This window comes from Scylla paramamosain, chromosome 27 (genome assembly GCF_035594125.1).
Source record: "Scylla paramamosain isolate STU-SP2022 chromosome 27, ASM3559412v1, whole genome shotgun sequence".
NCBI lineage: Eukaryota > Metazoa > Arthropoda > Malacostraca > Decapoda > Portunidae > Scylla > Scylla paramamosain.
Genome location: NC_087177.1, coordinates 13531365 through 13544308, shown reverse-complemented (window position 1 = coordinate 13544308; position 12944 = coordinate 13531365). Strand labels below are relative to the sequence as shown.

The window sequence follows — 12944 nt, the reverse complement described above, 5'->3', positions numbered from 1 at the left end:
GTACCTATGTGTAGACTGCATAGGAATCTTAAAGGTGACAACATCAATAAAATAAACTCAAGTAATTTACAATATATTTTGATCTATCACATGTCTTTTTTATAATGATCCATAATGATCATTACGTCTCATACCTGATCCTTTCTAGCCCAGTACAGATTGCGGCCACAGTTAGTTCCATAATAGTGAGAGACAAATGGTATTCACCCTACTCTTGATATAATTTAGATGAAAGTTTTGCTTACTAAAATGAAGAAATTGTAAAAAACATGACATTGTGTAGTCTGACACCAGATTACAACACCATACATTGCATACATAGTATTGGTTATTCTCTGAGACACAATGTACCCCCTGAAGAATGCAAATGTACCACTGGGGGTACGTGTACCCCAGGTTGGGACCCCTGATTTATAGGATGTGTTGACTTCTATCAGTAGACGTAAAACACTTGACGACAATTAGGGCACATCATCAGTAGTTGAGGAGTGTTTACCTGGGTTTTGATTTGCTAATGTGCATGCACAATTATATTTACTACATATATCTTTGTGTTTCCATGGCATATCTCAAGGACGTATAAATACTGAACCACTGTAGTACTGACTTTTAATTAGACTCTTTCTTAGATTTGTCATCTGAAATAAGATCATCTAGACGTATTTCTTTTGCCTGCAATCTCCTGTCATTAACAGTTTCGTGGTTGTGTCCATTCAGGCCAACGCAATGTACCAGAGCCTCATGATCCCGATGCCCGACGGCAACGAGAGCCTGAACCTGGCCATGTGGGCCACCACCAAGGGACACACCAAAGTCACAGAGGCCATCGCTGTAAGAGAGTCCTCTGCAGTGACAGAAACGGAAGCAGATGTTACTCAAGGTAAGAACGCCGATTCGCCCAGACAAGAGGGCGATGGAGCTGAAGAAATTGCAAATGTAAATGAAAATAACGACGTCAATTCACCAGCAGCAGAAGGTGAGCCTGCGGATGAGGATCCGCCCGCTGAACCTGCGGCCGATGAGGCACCTGAAGAAGCTCAGCCGACAGAAGAAGAGGCGGCAGATGAGGTACCTGCAGATGACCAACCAGAAGCAGAGGCAGAAGAAGCATCACCAGAAGAAGACTCTCCAGCAGAAGATCCACCTGCAGAAGATCCACCTGCAGAAGATCCACCTGCAGAAGATCCACCTGAAGAAGATCCACCTGCCGAAGATCCACCTGCAGAAGATCCACCTGCAGAAGACCCGCCTGCAGAAGACCCACCAGCAGAAGACCCGCCTGCAGAAGACCCACCAGAAGAAGACCCACCAGCAGAAGACCCACCAGCAGAAGACCCACCAGCAGAAGACCCACCAGCAGAAGAGGAACCCGCAGCAGAAGGAGACCCACCACCCTCAGACGACGCGACAGAAGAAAATGAGGGTGAAGGCACGGGCGAAGGATAAAGTGATTTTGTAAAGTGAAAATGTTTGACCTCAAAATGGGACAAAAATCATGTTTTTGGGTCAAAGATGGCGATATATCCCGCACTTAAAAACCCGCAGGCGCTGTCTTGTGCTCAGTGAGTGGGTATGTTGTCTTCTCTGGAGAATATTAGATAAAAAAAAAACTGTTTTTGAGATGTTCCGCACAGATTCATAGCGGCTTTGTTATTGATTACGAGATGTGTGCAGGCTAATAACCAGCAAATGTGCCTTTTCTCTCTGTTCAGCGTCGTCTCCGTACGTGAGGAAGAACTGTAGTGTAAAACAAGGACAATATCACATTCCGTCCCCTCAAAGCGGTAGGATTTCATACTGTGTAACCCTGAAACATTCGAGGAAGCTGTGATGGAGAAAAAAATGTAGCGGTGTCTGTGAAATTACCCTGTTGTTGATGGTGACACTGCTCTCCATGGCCAATAATTCGTGTTCGTGCACAAAACTTTGAAATCTTCAGGACACCAGTTCAGAGGCTTGTCTTTAGTATTTATTGTTTATCCATACCCATTTAATTTATTTCATGTGCATATACTGTTCTTAGCAATCCGATGATCAGTTTACCTGCCAACATATTGAGAAGAAGGGGCTAGGGGCTGGAGCTGGGTGTCAGAGCAGCCGCATCATCTTCATCCACACGGTCTTTCTTTTCCCGACAACTGTGTTTGGCAAAAGTCGCTGAACATTCTTAGAACAACCGTCGTAGTCGCCTTTGTGTACATGGCCTTGGAGCAGCCTTGCCTGTTGCAGCGTACACCTGACACTAGTCGATGTATACATTTTGAATAAAAGTATCAATGAATAGACAGTCATTTTTTTCTCCAGTACGTAGAGATGCACCTGTTGTAGCGATGGCAGATAGAGATCAAAATAAAGTCCCTGACTGTCCATCGCACGAACATGAGACTAACAGCAGTAGAAAGTGAAAGAAGAAGAAAACGAAGAGAAAAGGAGTAAGTGATCAATGAGAAGAATGTTCGTTGTATTTCGCACCACTAGGATAGACAAGTTGGGCCCCTAAGCGAAATTTTATTTGGAGACAACCCCCCCTCCCCCCATCTCTCCCCATCCTAAATGCATCATAGGTACAAAATGACCGTATAACAACATGCCATTTAACTTGACAATCTTTATTATCTAGTAACAAACGTACTGCAGCGACGCATGCGCGGTCAGATTACAGGTCTATTTTCTTTCCTTCCTCGAGTTGATTTGGTGTTTTACGCGCGCCTCACGGTAGCACATATGTGCATCCATTGCGCATATGCGCAAATGCGTCCCCTCGCGCAAAACGTGGCCCCCAATGGAAGACGAGGCCCTACGCACAGCGCGTGTTCTGTGTTTAGGAAGGGGCGGCCCTGAGGATAGAGATATCAGTAAATCCTCCCCTGCACTCTTATCTTGAGGTGTCCAGTGTTTTCATGTGAGGACTCGGTTGACATTTCCACTTGTCCAAATTTCGTGTAAGATATACTCATGTCGAGGAGATGCCTTAGCCTCGAGCAAAACTAGATGGAAGCAAAGGACACATCCTGACACTTATCATGCTCAGCTGGCTACGCCAAAACACCGCCACGTATAGTTAATCTGCTTCAGTCTTATTTTTTGCATATTGCACTAAAAGAGGGTAGAATTTCTCATGTTATGATTTTACTTTGCAGTTTCTGTTACTTTTGCTCATGATTAAGAAAGACTAGGTTCTTATGACCAAAAAGGTAAAAAAAAAAATGCAAGATATTTTTATATTCAAACAAACTCAGAAGCTCATTGGTGATTTTTAATGTAGGGTCTTTATATATTTTCTGGAAGGTGCACCGGAACACACACACACACACACACACGTCGACCTTCGAAACCGTATTGCATATACTTACACGTGACTTGAGACATCCTTGTAGACATTTTACTCTTGGCTTCGTCTTTTAACTGAAACCACGCCCACTCCACTCTCCACCCCACCCTTCTCTCCGCCTTACTCCAGCAGGAAGGTTACAATTGCGTTGAAACTCGGTAGGACTTCTAGAGTGCGTAATTTCTTCATCTGTTTTCCTTGGCGTATTTTATATTTATTACCCTACCTGGTTACCATTCACTATTACCCATACACGACACATCATCTATCGTTAGCCCTTCATGTCTTGGGTTTCCAGTACAAGCAGATAAATTTTTAATTAACAAGATGCTGCATCTCCTTTACGCTTACTAGATCCATCGTATAGTAGTCATAGCGGAATATGTTCATCTGATATCATTCCACCTGAAAATGATAAAGTAACAAGTAAGTAAGCTCATGAAATAGATCTGTGTATTGACCAAAGAGCAACGCAATAAAACATTTAACTGAGTTTCTCTTACACAAATCTAGTGTTCTTTCTTTATCCAAGAAGCGTAGGAGTGATATTACCACATTAAAACAAAAACAAAAATTATGGGGTAGTATGGCAGAATTGATACATTGCTACATTGAATAAAGCATTATGAAGTGGAAAAATATCAGAGCGGAAATTTCCTGCGGGCGCCGAGGTGGAAGCGGGACGAAATGAATGTAAACACAACCACCTTCTGCAGATTCCTCCCTCTGGCTCCCTCTCTCTCAGTCGTCACGCCCCCGCTCAGGTGAGACAGTGCTGGGACTTAATTAGGTTGCCATACTTATTTATCTTGACATAGTGCAATTCCCCGGACCAGCCCGAAGTGTCGCAGTGACCCCTCTGAACTCCAGAAGGCAGGGTTAGTACGTAGATAAGGTAAATTATTATCACTTGCTATCACATGTAGCGCCCCACGCCGCTGCAATGGGTAACTCCAATACTAGTGCTAGGTAAGTGTTTTAATGTATCCCAGGGCTAGGAATGAATCGTCTGTCATGAAGATATGTAATGAAAGGGTTGAGTGGAAGTGGTGCTGGCCAGGAAGGGCTGTGATGTTGGTGTCCTGCCCTGTGTCACCATTAGTAGTGCCACTCAGAAGCTTACAGAAATCATTGCCATCAGCTCCAGTAAACAGGTATGCTCATATGCATAATATTCATGACATGACCAAATTCAAAGAGCATGATGCCAACATTAATTATATGTATACAAAGCAAAAAAATATATGTTTAGTTTTTTTTTCCTTATCTCTCTCCTCATCTTGTATATCCCCAGGGTGCTGTTTAATACAAAGGAACACAAGTGCTAAAAACTTGGGATCTATGGTAATACATCACCTCTAAACGGCATTGCCATTTGTATTGCCTGAGACTAGCATGAAACCACAACACTTTAAGGGCATTGAAATACTGAGCAATTGAATTGGAAGCTCAAATCAATCTAAGCTTCAGGAGAAAAGCCCCATATCAAGAACTGAACCCAAGATTCTCAGAGCAGGAGGGCCCAGCAAGTCACCAATCAAGCAATAGTACATCATTCTCCTCATGCAGGATTGTGGATTTTTTGTGATTGAGTTGTTAAAGAAATATGGTGTTTTGGGAAGAGAGGAGACAAAATACACTCTTTTTATGTACCATTTAAGATTCACTTAACTGCCACAGAACAATATCCCAATTGCTGCAAAATAATCTCATAAGTGCCACATAACAGTCTCATAACTACCATATTGAATTAATGGACATTGAAAAACTAAGTGTAACTAAACATTTTAATTTCTTAACTGTAGCACTGGATACTCCCAAAGTTGTATAGGGAACATTGCCTTTCCTCAGGGGCAACTGATGAGACATTGACAGGGTGATGTGAGAAGCAAATTTGATACTGCAAAATAATAGGTGAACCAGCAAGGGAAACTCATGACTGGTTATCTGGAATGCCTGTATCATATGAGTTGCTAAAGGCTGTATAGATGCAGTGAAATACAAATGTATTGACCTGATCCATAAATTCCTCACATCAGCTTGAGAACATTGTTTACAATGCTTAGTGTGAGGGTGCAGCAGCCCCAGCAAGCAGTTTTTTTTCACTCTGGTTTTTGTTAATTTCTGATAGATTTATTCAGCAAAATTCATGGAGGGCTGCTAAAAGAGAAAATTTCCCTTGAAGAGGCAACCTAGGCATATTAAGAAGCATAGACTGAAAATTATGAAGGAAGTATGGAATTTTCATGATATTCAAAGGAAAGAGTATAATAAATAAAAATGGCCTACTATTTCATGAAATTATAGCTTTGAGTTTGTAGCTATATAGATAATTTATAGTATATTCCACTTTTACATATTGTTTCAGTATATTACATGTAGCATTTTTCTGTCAGAGCACCTCATGACATGGCAGTAGCAGCACGGCAAATGGGAGACAGTGAAGACAGCATCCTCCAGGGACTTCTGGTGTACTTTTCTAAGTTCAATTATGACAAGGCCAAGGAACAAGCTGTAAGTAAAATTTTGTTTACTTACATGAATTTTCAGGTTTTAAAGAGCTGACATTCATATTGTATATGATGTTGATTTGAAATGCTAAAAAAATTTTGCTTGTCTGCTTAATAGTTTTTTTTAATTTTAGATGTTTCATTTTCAAAACATACAGGAAAAGGAACGTGACTTGAGTAGGTTTAGTGGATCAACTGTGTGGCACTCGCTGCTCTCATGTGTGGCTCAGTTAGCTGCTGTCGAAAAGCTCTACATGAATCTGTCATTCCTTACAGCAAAGGGATTTTTGAGGAAGGAGGTTTGTACTCCAAATTTGATGCCAGTAGGAAATGTTGAATTGGTGGTTTGAAAAAAAATAAGTAGAATATTCACATATGACTCAAATGTGTGTATACATTGGCCTGGTACATAGATAGGAATGTAAAAATGTCCACTGAAGTACATATATCTATCTGTCCATCTATCTATATACCAGGCTGTCATTTCCACATTGGGTGGTCCATACAAAGCACCGCACACTCATACACATATCATTCACATTCTTATCCCCATCAGCTCCTGGTGGAAAGCATTAGTCTCATGTATGACCATTCTACACACCAGGAGCTTGGGTGTAGTGTAGCTGGCCATATAAGAAGTATACTTGTGTGTATGCAAGATACTAATTTATTACATGATTTTAGAGCTCTGTCCGTGCAAGCTATGAATCTCTGAATCTTGAGCTGAATGACCTTGGTTATGAGAGAAGGAGATGCATGGGAGCCAATGGAAATCCTCCCACATCAGGCAGTGGAACTCTGGGAAGCCCCGGCTGTGATGGCATCCTGCGACACCTGTGCTCCCATCTGGTGCTATTCATCAAGGCGAGGCTGCAGATGATTTCATTGTATCCTTTACCAGATGTCCATGATGCATGGGTGCCTTTGTGCTCTCTGTATCTAATTGTTTTATCCAAAGATGATGTTAGAAGAATAGATAATTGGCACTGAATTATAAGACCCAGGGTGGAAAACATGAACAAAATTAACTTCTTGTTGAGGTGATGTAGGATATTAGGATGAAAGCTCAGTATACTTTGGCTCACTATAATTTGTTTTATCTGTAAGAATCCTTAACATAAATCTCAGTTATGAAAAACTACTGGAAGCATCTATGAGTCGCATGATGAATTTTGAGGACCTCTTAACAAATGTAACAGAAATAGGTATAAAGAACAGCAGAAACTTTCACCATCCAATTCTTACTCCAATCAAAACAAACTTCACGTGAGTCATCAGCTCCATTTGTAAAGCCAAGTTCTATGTTGAAGTAATCAACTTTTGTATATAATGCTAAACTGTTTTTAAGTCTTTCTTCACAGTATTTTCCCCATGTATCTGTCAGCGTACTCATTGGCACACTATCTTTCAGTTCAAGATATTTTACAAGCTTAATCCAGTATCCTTTATCTTTTTCACCATTATAATACCTGGAGGCATGTGTACAATATTAAGTTGGACTTCTTCAGTTTAAGTAAGATATTCTTGACTTAAAATGGATATTAAATTCTTCTGCCCCTGATTTAGTCTTAACATTCTAATGTGACTGACTCACATGAAGCACATGAGTACCACCTGAAGACTCATCAAGTCCCACAAGAATGAGTGAAGCAAAACTGAATTTTTTTATTTATATTTCAGATATGAGTGTGATATATTGATACATTTACTGAGGAGTCAATTGGAGATGCAGCATTGGCGGTTCTTGCCATCACTAATTCACCTTCATGATGCCCACTCAAAGTTGAACAGCTGGCACAGTGCCATCCAACCTAAGGAGGTGAGTTTATGCTACATTGTGGTTAACAACATTTTTATTTTAGGGTGCAGCTGAACACTTTAAATACCACCCTCATTATCTATCACATGTCCACTCTGTGTATGGTATCTGTTTTCCAGCTTATTCCAAAACATGTTTCATCCTCTTTAACATCTGAATTGCCTTACTTTAGTTAATTTTTCAGCACCCTGAATGCCATCCATTCTCTCTCTCTCTCTCTCTCTCTCTCTCTCTCTCTCTCTCTCTCTCTCTCTCTCTCTCTCTCTCTCTCTCTCTCTCTCTCTCTCTCTCTCTCTCTCTCTCTCTGAAATAGCCCTGTAAGGAGATAAGAATAATGCTTACATCACTTAGTAGTGTAACCTTGACTAATTTTCTGGGAAAAGCAAGGTCTTAAAGTTGTTTGGTTGCCACTCTGAATTTATTGGCTCAAACCTTTAGACATGATAATTGCCAGCAGTTTCAAAGTCACTTCAGATGATAACTTGCAGGTGGTGACACCATTTAATTTGGATTGATCTTCTGTTGCTATGTTTGGGGGATCTTTCCGGTATATAAGTAGATAGACATTAGTCATGTGTGTATCTATTTCTCCTTCAGTCTTCAACTGACAGATGCATTGTTTGTATAAAAGCACAAAGAGAATGTGCATATATTCATAATCAGGTTGCTACATTCTAGATGGTATTTTCTTTCAGACAAAAAAATATGGTTTTGGTTCAAACTTCCTCAAGTCATCTCCACTTCCTGCATTGTACCAGTGGCTGTGGCAGGCTAAAGCAGCTTTTGTTTCAAAGTTTTCTCTATACTTCCATGAGACTTTAGCAACACAAAGCTCTCCAGCAGAGATGAAAGCATTGATCTCCAGGCAGGGACAAGCCTGTGACTATGTTTCCAAGTAGGTGCCATTGCTTTTTCCTCTCAAATTATTTATGTAATATATTTGGCCTAGTGTGTAGTGAGCAGGAGTACAAAGATCTCTAAATTGATCTAGGGATGTGATGATCATTATGATCTTGACACATTAGGCACCATGCTTTGTTTTCCTGGCTCAAGTCTTTCTTGGCTAAAGATATCCTGTCTACAGATCGGTTTCTTACTGTTTCTGTTAGTACACAAATGAGGACATTACTAGTAGCATATTATTTTGTTTGCTTTAGTAATAAAGAATAGTAATAAAGTAATAAGAATAGTAATAAAGAATAGTAATAAAGTAGTTTTCTGCTTAATACATTAATGACAAATTTGTTTCTTTCAGAATTCAAAGTTTTCAACGAAAAAGTGATGCCGTTAGTGTGTGCTTGGTGTTTGAGGCAGCAGGAGTAGAAGATTACCGGGGTGCTGGCTATCATCACCCACAAGAGTCAGTGTCAACTCCAAAGGGTCTTGACAGCTATCCAGCAATCTTCTCTTACCCAAATGTAGGTTTGTTGGTTTGTTAGAATATCAGTAGTTGTGGATCAAAAAGATGGAAGTGCCACTCCTTATACAACCACTTTTTTTTTTATACTAGTGCATAGTTCAGGTCTACCCTTATAAGAATGAACAGCAGTGGGATTTATATAAATTTGCATCTTGAATTGCACATTTTCTCTTAATTCAGTTACAGGTCATCTTGGCTTGTCACTAATCATGTGCTATTAAATAATTTACTTCAAGTTCTTGTCTGACTGCTGCACAGAATACCTTATTGACCTAGGAGTAATACTGTGCCCTCATCTCTGCAATGCCTTCTATCAGAATAAGGCTCAGGACCGATGGCCCAGCATTGTGATGAGGATTAATGACCGTGCCAATGAGCTCACTCTTCTGGATGGAGTTGTATGCTTCTTTGACCAGCAGGTTAGTCATTTCATTACATTTACAATTTTAGAAATTTAAAACCATCTGTAAGTAGGATACAACTAATTGCTAGTTACTTGCTGTATGTTATAATTATTCTAATGCCAGTGTCTAGAACTGATGGTTGTCTAGTCCATTGTTCTTCAAACTTTTTTTCATCATGACCATGTTCAATTTTGTATACTACCTTCATGACCCTATATCTTTCTCCCACTGATATGAAAAGTAATGCATATATACACACACACACACACACACACACACACACACACACACACACACACACACACACACACACACACACACACACACACACACACACACACACACACACACACACACACACACACACACACACACACACACACACACACACACACACACACACACACACACACACACACATGCACACGCACACACAGCAGCGGCGGAGCTGACAGGACATGTTTCCTAATGCTCTACATATAGAAGGAAGGAATAGCACAAATCACTCATGGTGGAACAAGTTATGATATTAAGACTCAGGAATACTTAGTGATAAATAGGGAGGGAAGAAACAGTACATGAGTATAGTTATCCCATCTCTAGGAGAGTTTGGTTACACTTTGGACAAAATGGCAGAGGGTGGCACCCCAAAAGAACTGGGGTCCTTTGAAGGTTTTACTGGTGAGGAAAGTAGAAAAAATTTATATATGGAAGAAATGATGGACAAGTTAGTGGAGAGAATAAAAACATTGTTGGCACTCCAGAAGGAGATAGGTGAGGAGTTGGTGATTCTTATGGCAAAGTTGATGGAGATGGAAGATAAAAATAAGAAGTTAAAGGTGGAAAATGACTGTTTAAAGAAACAAATAAAGGAAAAAGTAGAAACTGTTCAGAAAGGAAATGAGGAAATGAAGGCAAGTGTAAAGGACATGGAAATGAGGCAAAATAGATGCTTAAATGAACGTAAATTTGAAGAAGAATCGCTAAGGAAGATAATAGTACAAGAAAATGAGAAACAAAACCTGAGACAAAAAAGTGGCAAATGTTATTAAATAAGAGAAAAAGTTTGTAAGAGACACTAGAAAAATATAAACAAGTATTTGTATTTGGTTTAAAGGAAGAGAAAATAGTAGGCAGAATTCAAAGAGAGGAAAAGGAAATGTTGAACAAGTTACTGAAGAAAGTGACAGGTGAAGACATTCAGGTAGTAAAGCAACTGGAAGAGTTCCATTGAATTGCAAAATATGAAGAAGAAAAAATGAGACCCATAAGAATAAGGTTTCAACACAGGTACAAGCAGAAGTAATTAATGGGTCTTGGAGGTTGTCTGGAGATGAATAATATAAGAATGTATGGATAAACAGGGATATGGATGACACTGAGAGGTTGAAGCAAAAGGAGCTGGTAAATGAGGCTAAATAAAAAAACGAACAACGAACAGAAGAGAAGTTTTCTGGAGAGTAAGAAATATGAGAATAAAGAAATTGTACATTAAACAGTAAGTAAGGTTTGTTATACTAATGTAAATGGATTAATGTCAACTAAAATGGAATTAAGTAAGTTGTTAAGCAGGACCGCACTGGATGTTGTATTATGTGAGACAAAATGGAAAAATGAATGGGGAACTCATGACATTGGTGATTACAAATATGATTTATGGATGAAAATTAGAAGTGACAAGGGAGGAGGTGGAGTGACAATTCTGACTAAAAAATGTGTCAAAGTAGAGAAGGTAATAAAAGTAAAGACAATTCTGAAATTCTACAAGTGATTATTAGAAGTGGAAAAGGAAGGATAATGGATTATGTAGGAGTGTATGTGCCGCCTATGATCAATGATTGGCAAAAAGAAGAGCAAGAAGAGATGTTGGTAGATGTGCTAAAATGTCTTGAAAAGATAGTGGTGGAAAGTAGTGATGTAGTTATTGCTGGTGATTTTAAATGTAAGGAGATAAATTGGGAGACATTGACAACTACTGGAAGTGAGAGCTCATGGAGTAATAGGCTACTGAACTGGGCAGTGGAAAACTTGATGACTCAATGGGTTAAATGTGATACCAGATTTAGTGGAAGAGATAAACCATCAAAACTTGATTTAGTGTTTACCAAGGACATGGAAATTATTGAAACCATACACTATGATAGCCCACTAGATAAAAGTGATCATGTGTTGATGGAATTTAATTTGAAGAATTAAATTGTAATATTTAATGAAAATTATAAGGTAAAAAGATTTACATATACAGTAAAGCTGACTGAAAAATTAAGAAAGTACTTTGTTGCTGAAGATGCAGAAGATGTTCGAGAAGAATGGGATGAATTTATTAGGTTATATAATTCTGCTGTGGAGAAATTTGTATCTAAAGGAGGAGCAAGATGTAGTAAGGGTAAAGAATGGTTCTATATGAAATGCAAAGAGGCTAGAAATCGTAAATTAAATGCTTGGAATAGATGGAAGAAGAGGAAAACGGAGAGTAGATGGGAAGAATATATTGATACTAGAAACAAGTACATTGAGATAATAAGAATGGAGAGAAGAAACTATGAAACAGATATAATAGATAAGTGTATAAATGAACCTAAACTATTCTTTAGACATATTAATGGGAAGATGAAGAATAAGGAAGGTGTATCAAGATTGAAAATTGAAGGAAAAATCTATAATGATGCACAGAACATGGCGGAGGTTATGAACAATAGTTTCAGATTGATATTTACTGTGGAAGGGGAGTTTGATGCTGGAAGGGATAAGTTGGTGAGGAATATACTAAGTACTGTCCCAGTCATCTATGAAGAAATACTTAAGATGATGGAAGAACTTGAAGTAAATAAAGCAACTGGTTCAGATGGAGTATCAAACTGGATATTGAAGGAATGTAGAGAACAACTGGCTCATAAAATTCACAGTCTAGTGATTACATCACTATGACAGGGAAGAGTACCAAAAGATTGGGAGAGAGCAAATATTACACCAATATACAAAGGAGGAAATAAAGAAAATCCACTAAATTATAGACCAGTGACCTTGACTCGTGTAGGAAAATTATGTGAAAGAACAATAAAAGAAAGATGGATGGAACACTTGGAAAGAGATAAAGTTTTCGTAAACCGTCAATTTGGATTTAGAAGGGGGAAGATCATGCTCCATGAACTTATTGTCGTTTTATTCAAGGGTAGTCGATGTTGTGCAGGAGAGAGACAGATGGGTGGATGGTATCTACTTAGACTTGAAGAAGGCATTTGACAAAGTACCACACCAAAGATTGCTGTGGAAGATAAAAAATTATGGAAAAATTGGAGGAAGACTGCTGGAATGGATGGAGGATTATCTGGATGATAGAAAGATGAGAACAGTAAAACAAGACCAGAATTCCTCTTAGCTGAAAATAACTAGTGGTGTTCCACTGGGGTCAGTGTTGGGCCCAATAATGTTTGTAATATATGCGAATGAAATAAATAAA

General features: G+C 39.1%; 2 protein-coding genes across 12 annotated transcripts in view; both read left to right on the top strand.

The window, feature by feature from the left end:
* The window catches only part of LOC135114247 (B-cell lymphoma 3 protein-like), a 132086-nt gene extending 129803 nt beyond the window's left edge, over positions 1-2283 (top strand). For 2 of the 3 annotated variants that reach the window (XM_064030049.1, XM_064030048.1), the window contains one exon: positions 718-2283. In XM_064030049.1, coding sequence (XP_063886119.1) covers positions 718-1446 — 729 coding nt within the window. In that variant the 3' untranslated portion in view covers positions 1447-2283. The remainder of the gene's footprint in view (positions 1-717) is intronic. The other variant, XM_064030050.1, reaches the window with a different exon arrangement.
* A 1660-nt stretch (positions 2284-3943) lies between these two features.
* LOC135114245 (KICSTOR subunit 2-like) overlaps positions 3944-12944 on the top strand; it is a 25360-nt gene continuing 16359 nt past the window's right edge. For 2 of the 9 annotated variants that reach the window (XR_010275467.1, XM_064030038.1), the window contains exons 1-9: positions 3944-4095; positions 5728-5845; positions 6000-6140; positions 6526-6728; positions 6970-7107; positions 7522-7660; positions 8356-8555; positions 8916-9078; positions 9398-9499. Coding sequence is in view for 8 of the 9 variants with exons in the window: in XM_064030038.1 (XP_063886108.1) it covers positions 4019-4095; positions 5728-5845; positions 6000-6140; positions 6526-6728; positions 6970-7107; positions 7522-7660; positions 8356-8555; positions 8916-9078; positions 9398-9499 (1281 nt within the window). In the remaining variant the exon portion in view is untranslated. The other 7 variants (XM_064030041.1, XM_064030040.1, XM_064030043.1 and 4 more) reach the window with 7 other exon arrangements.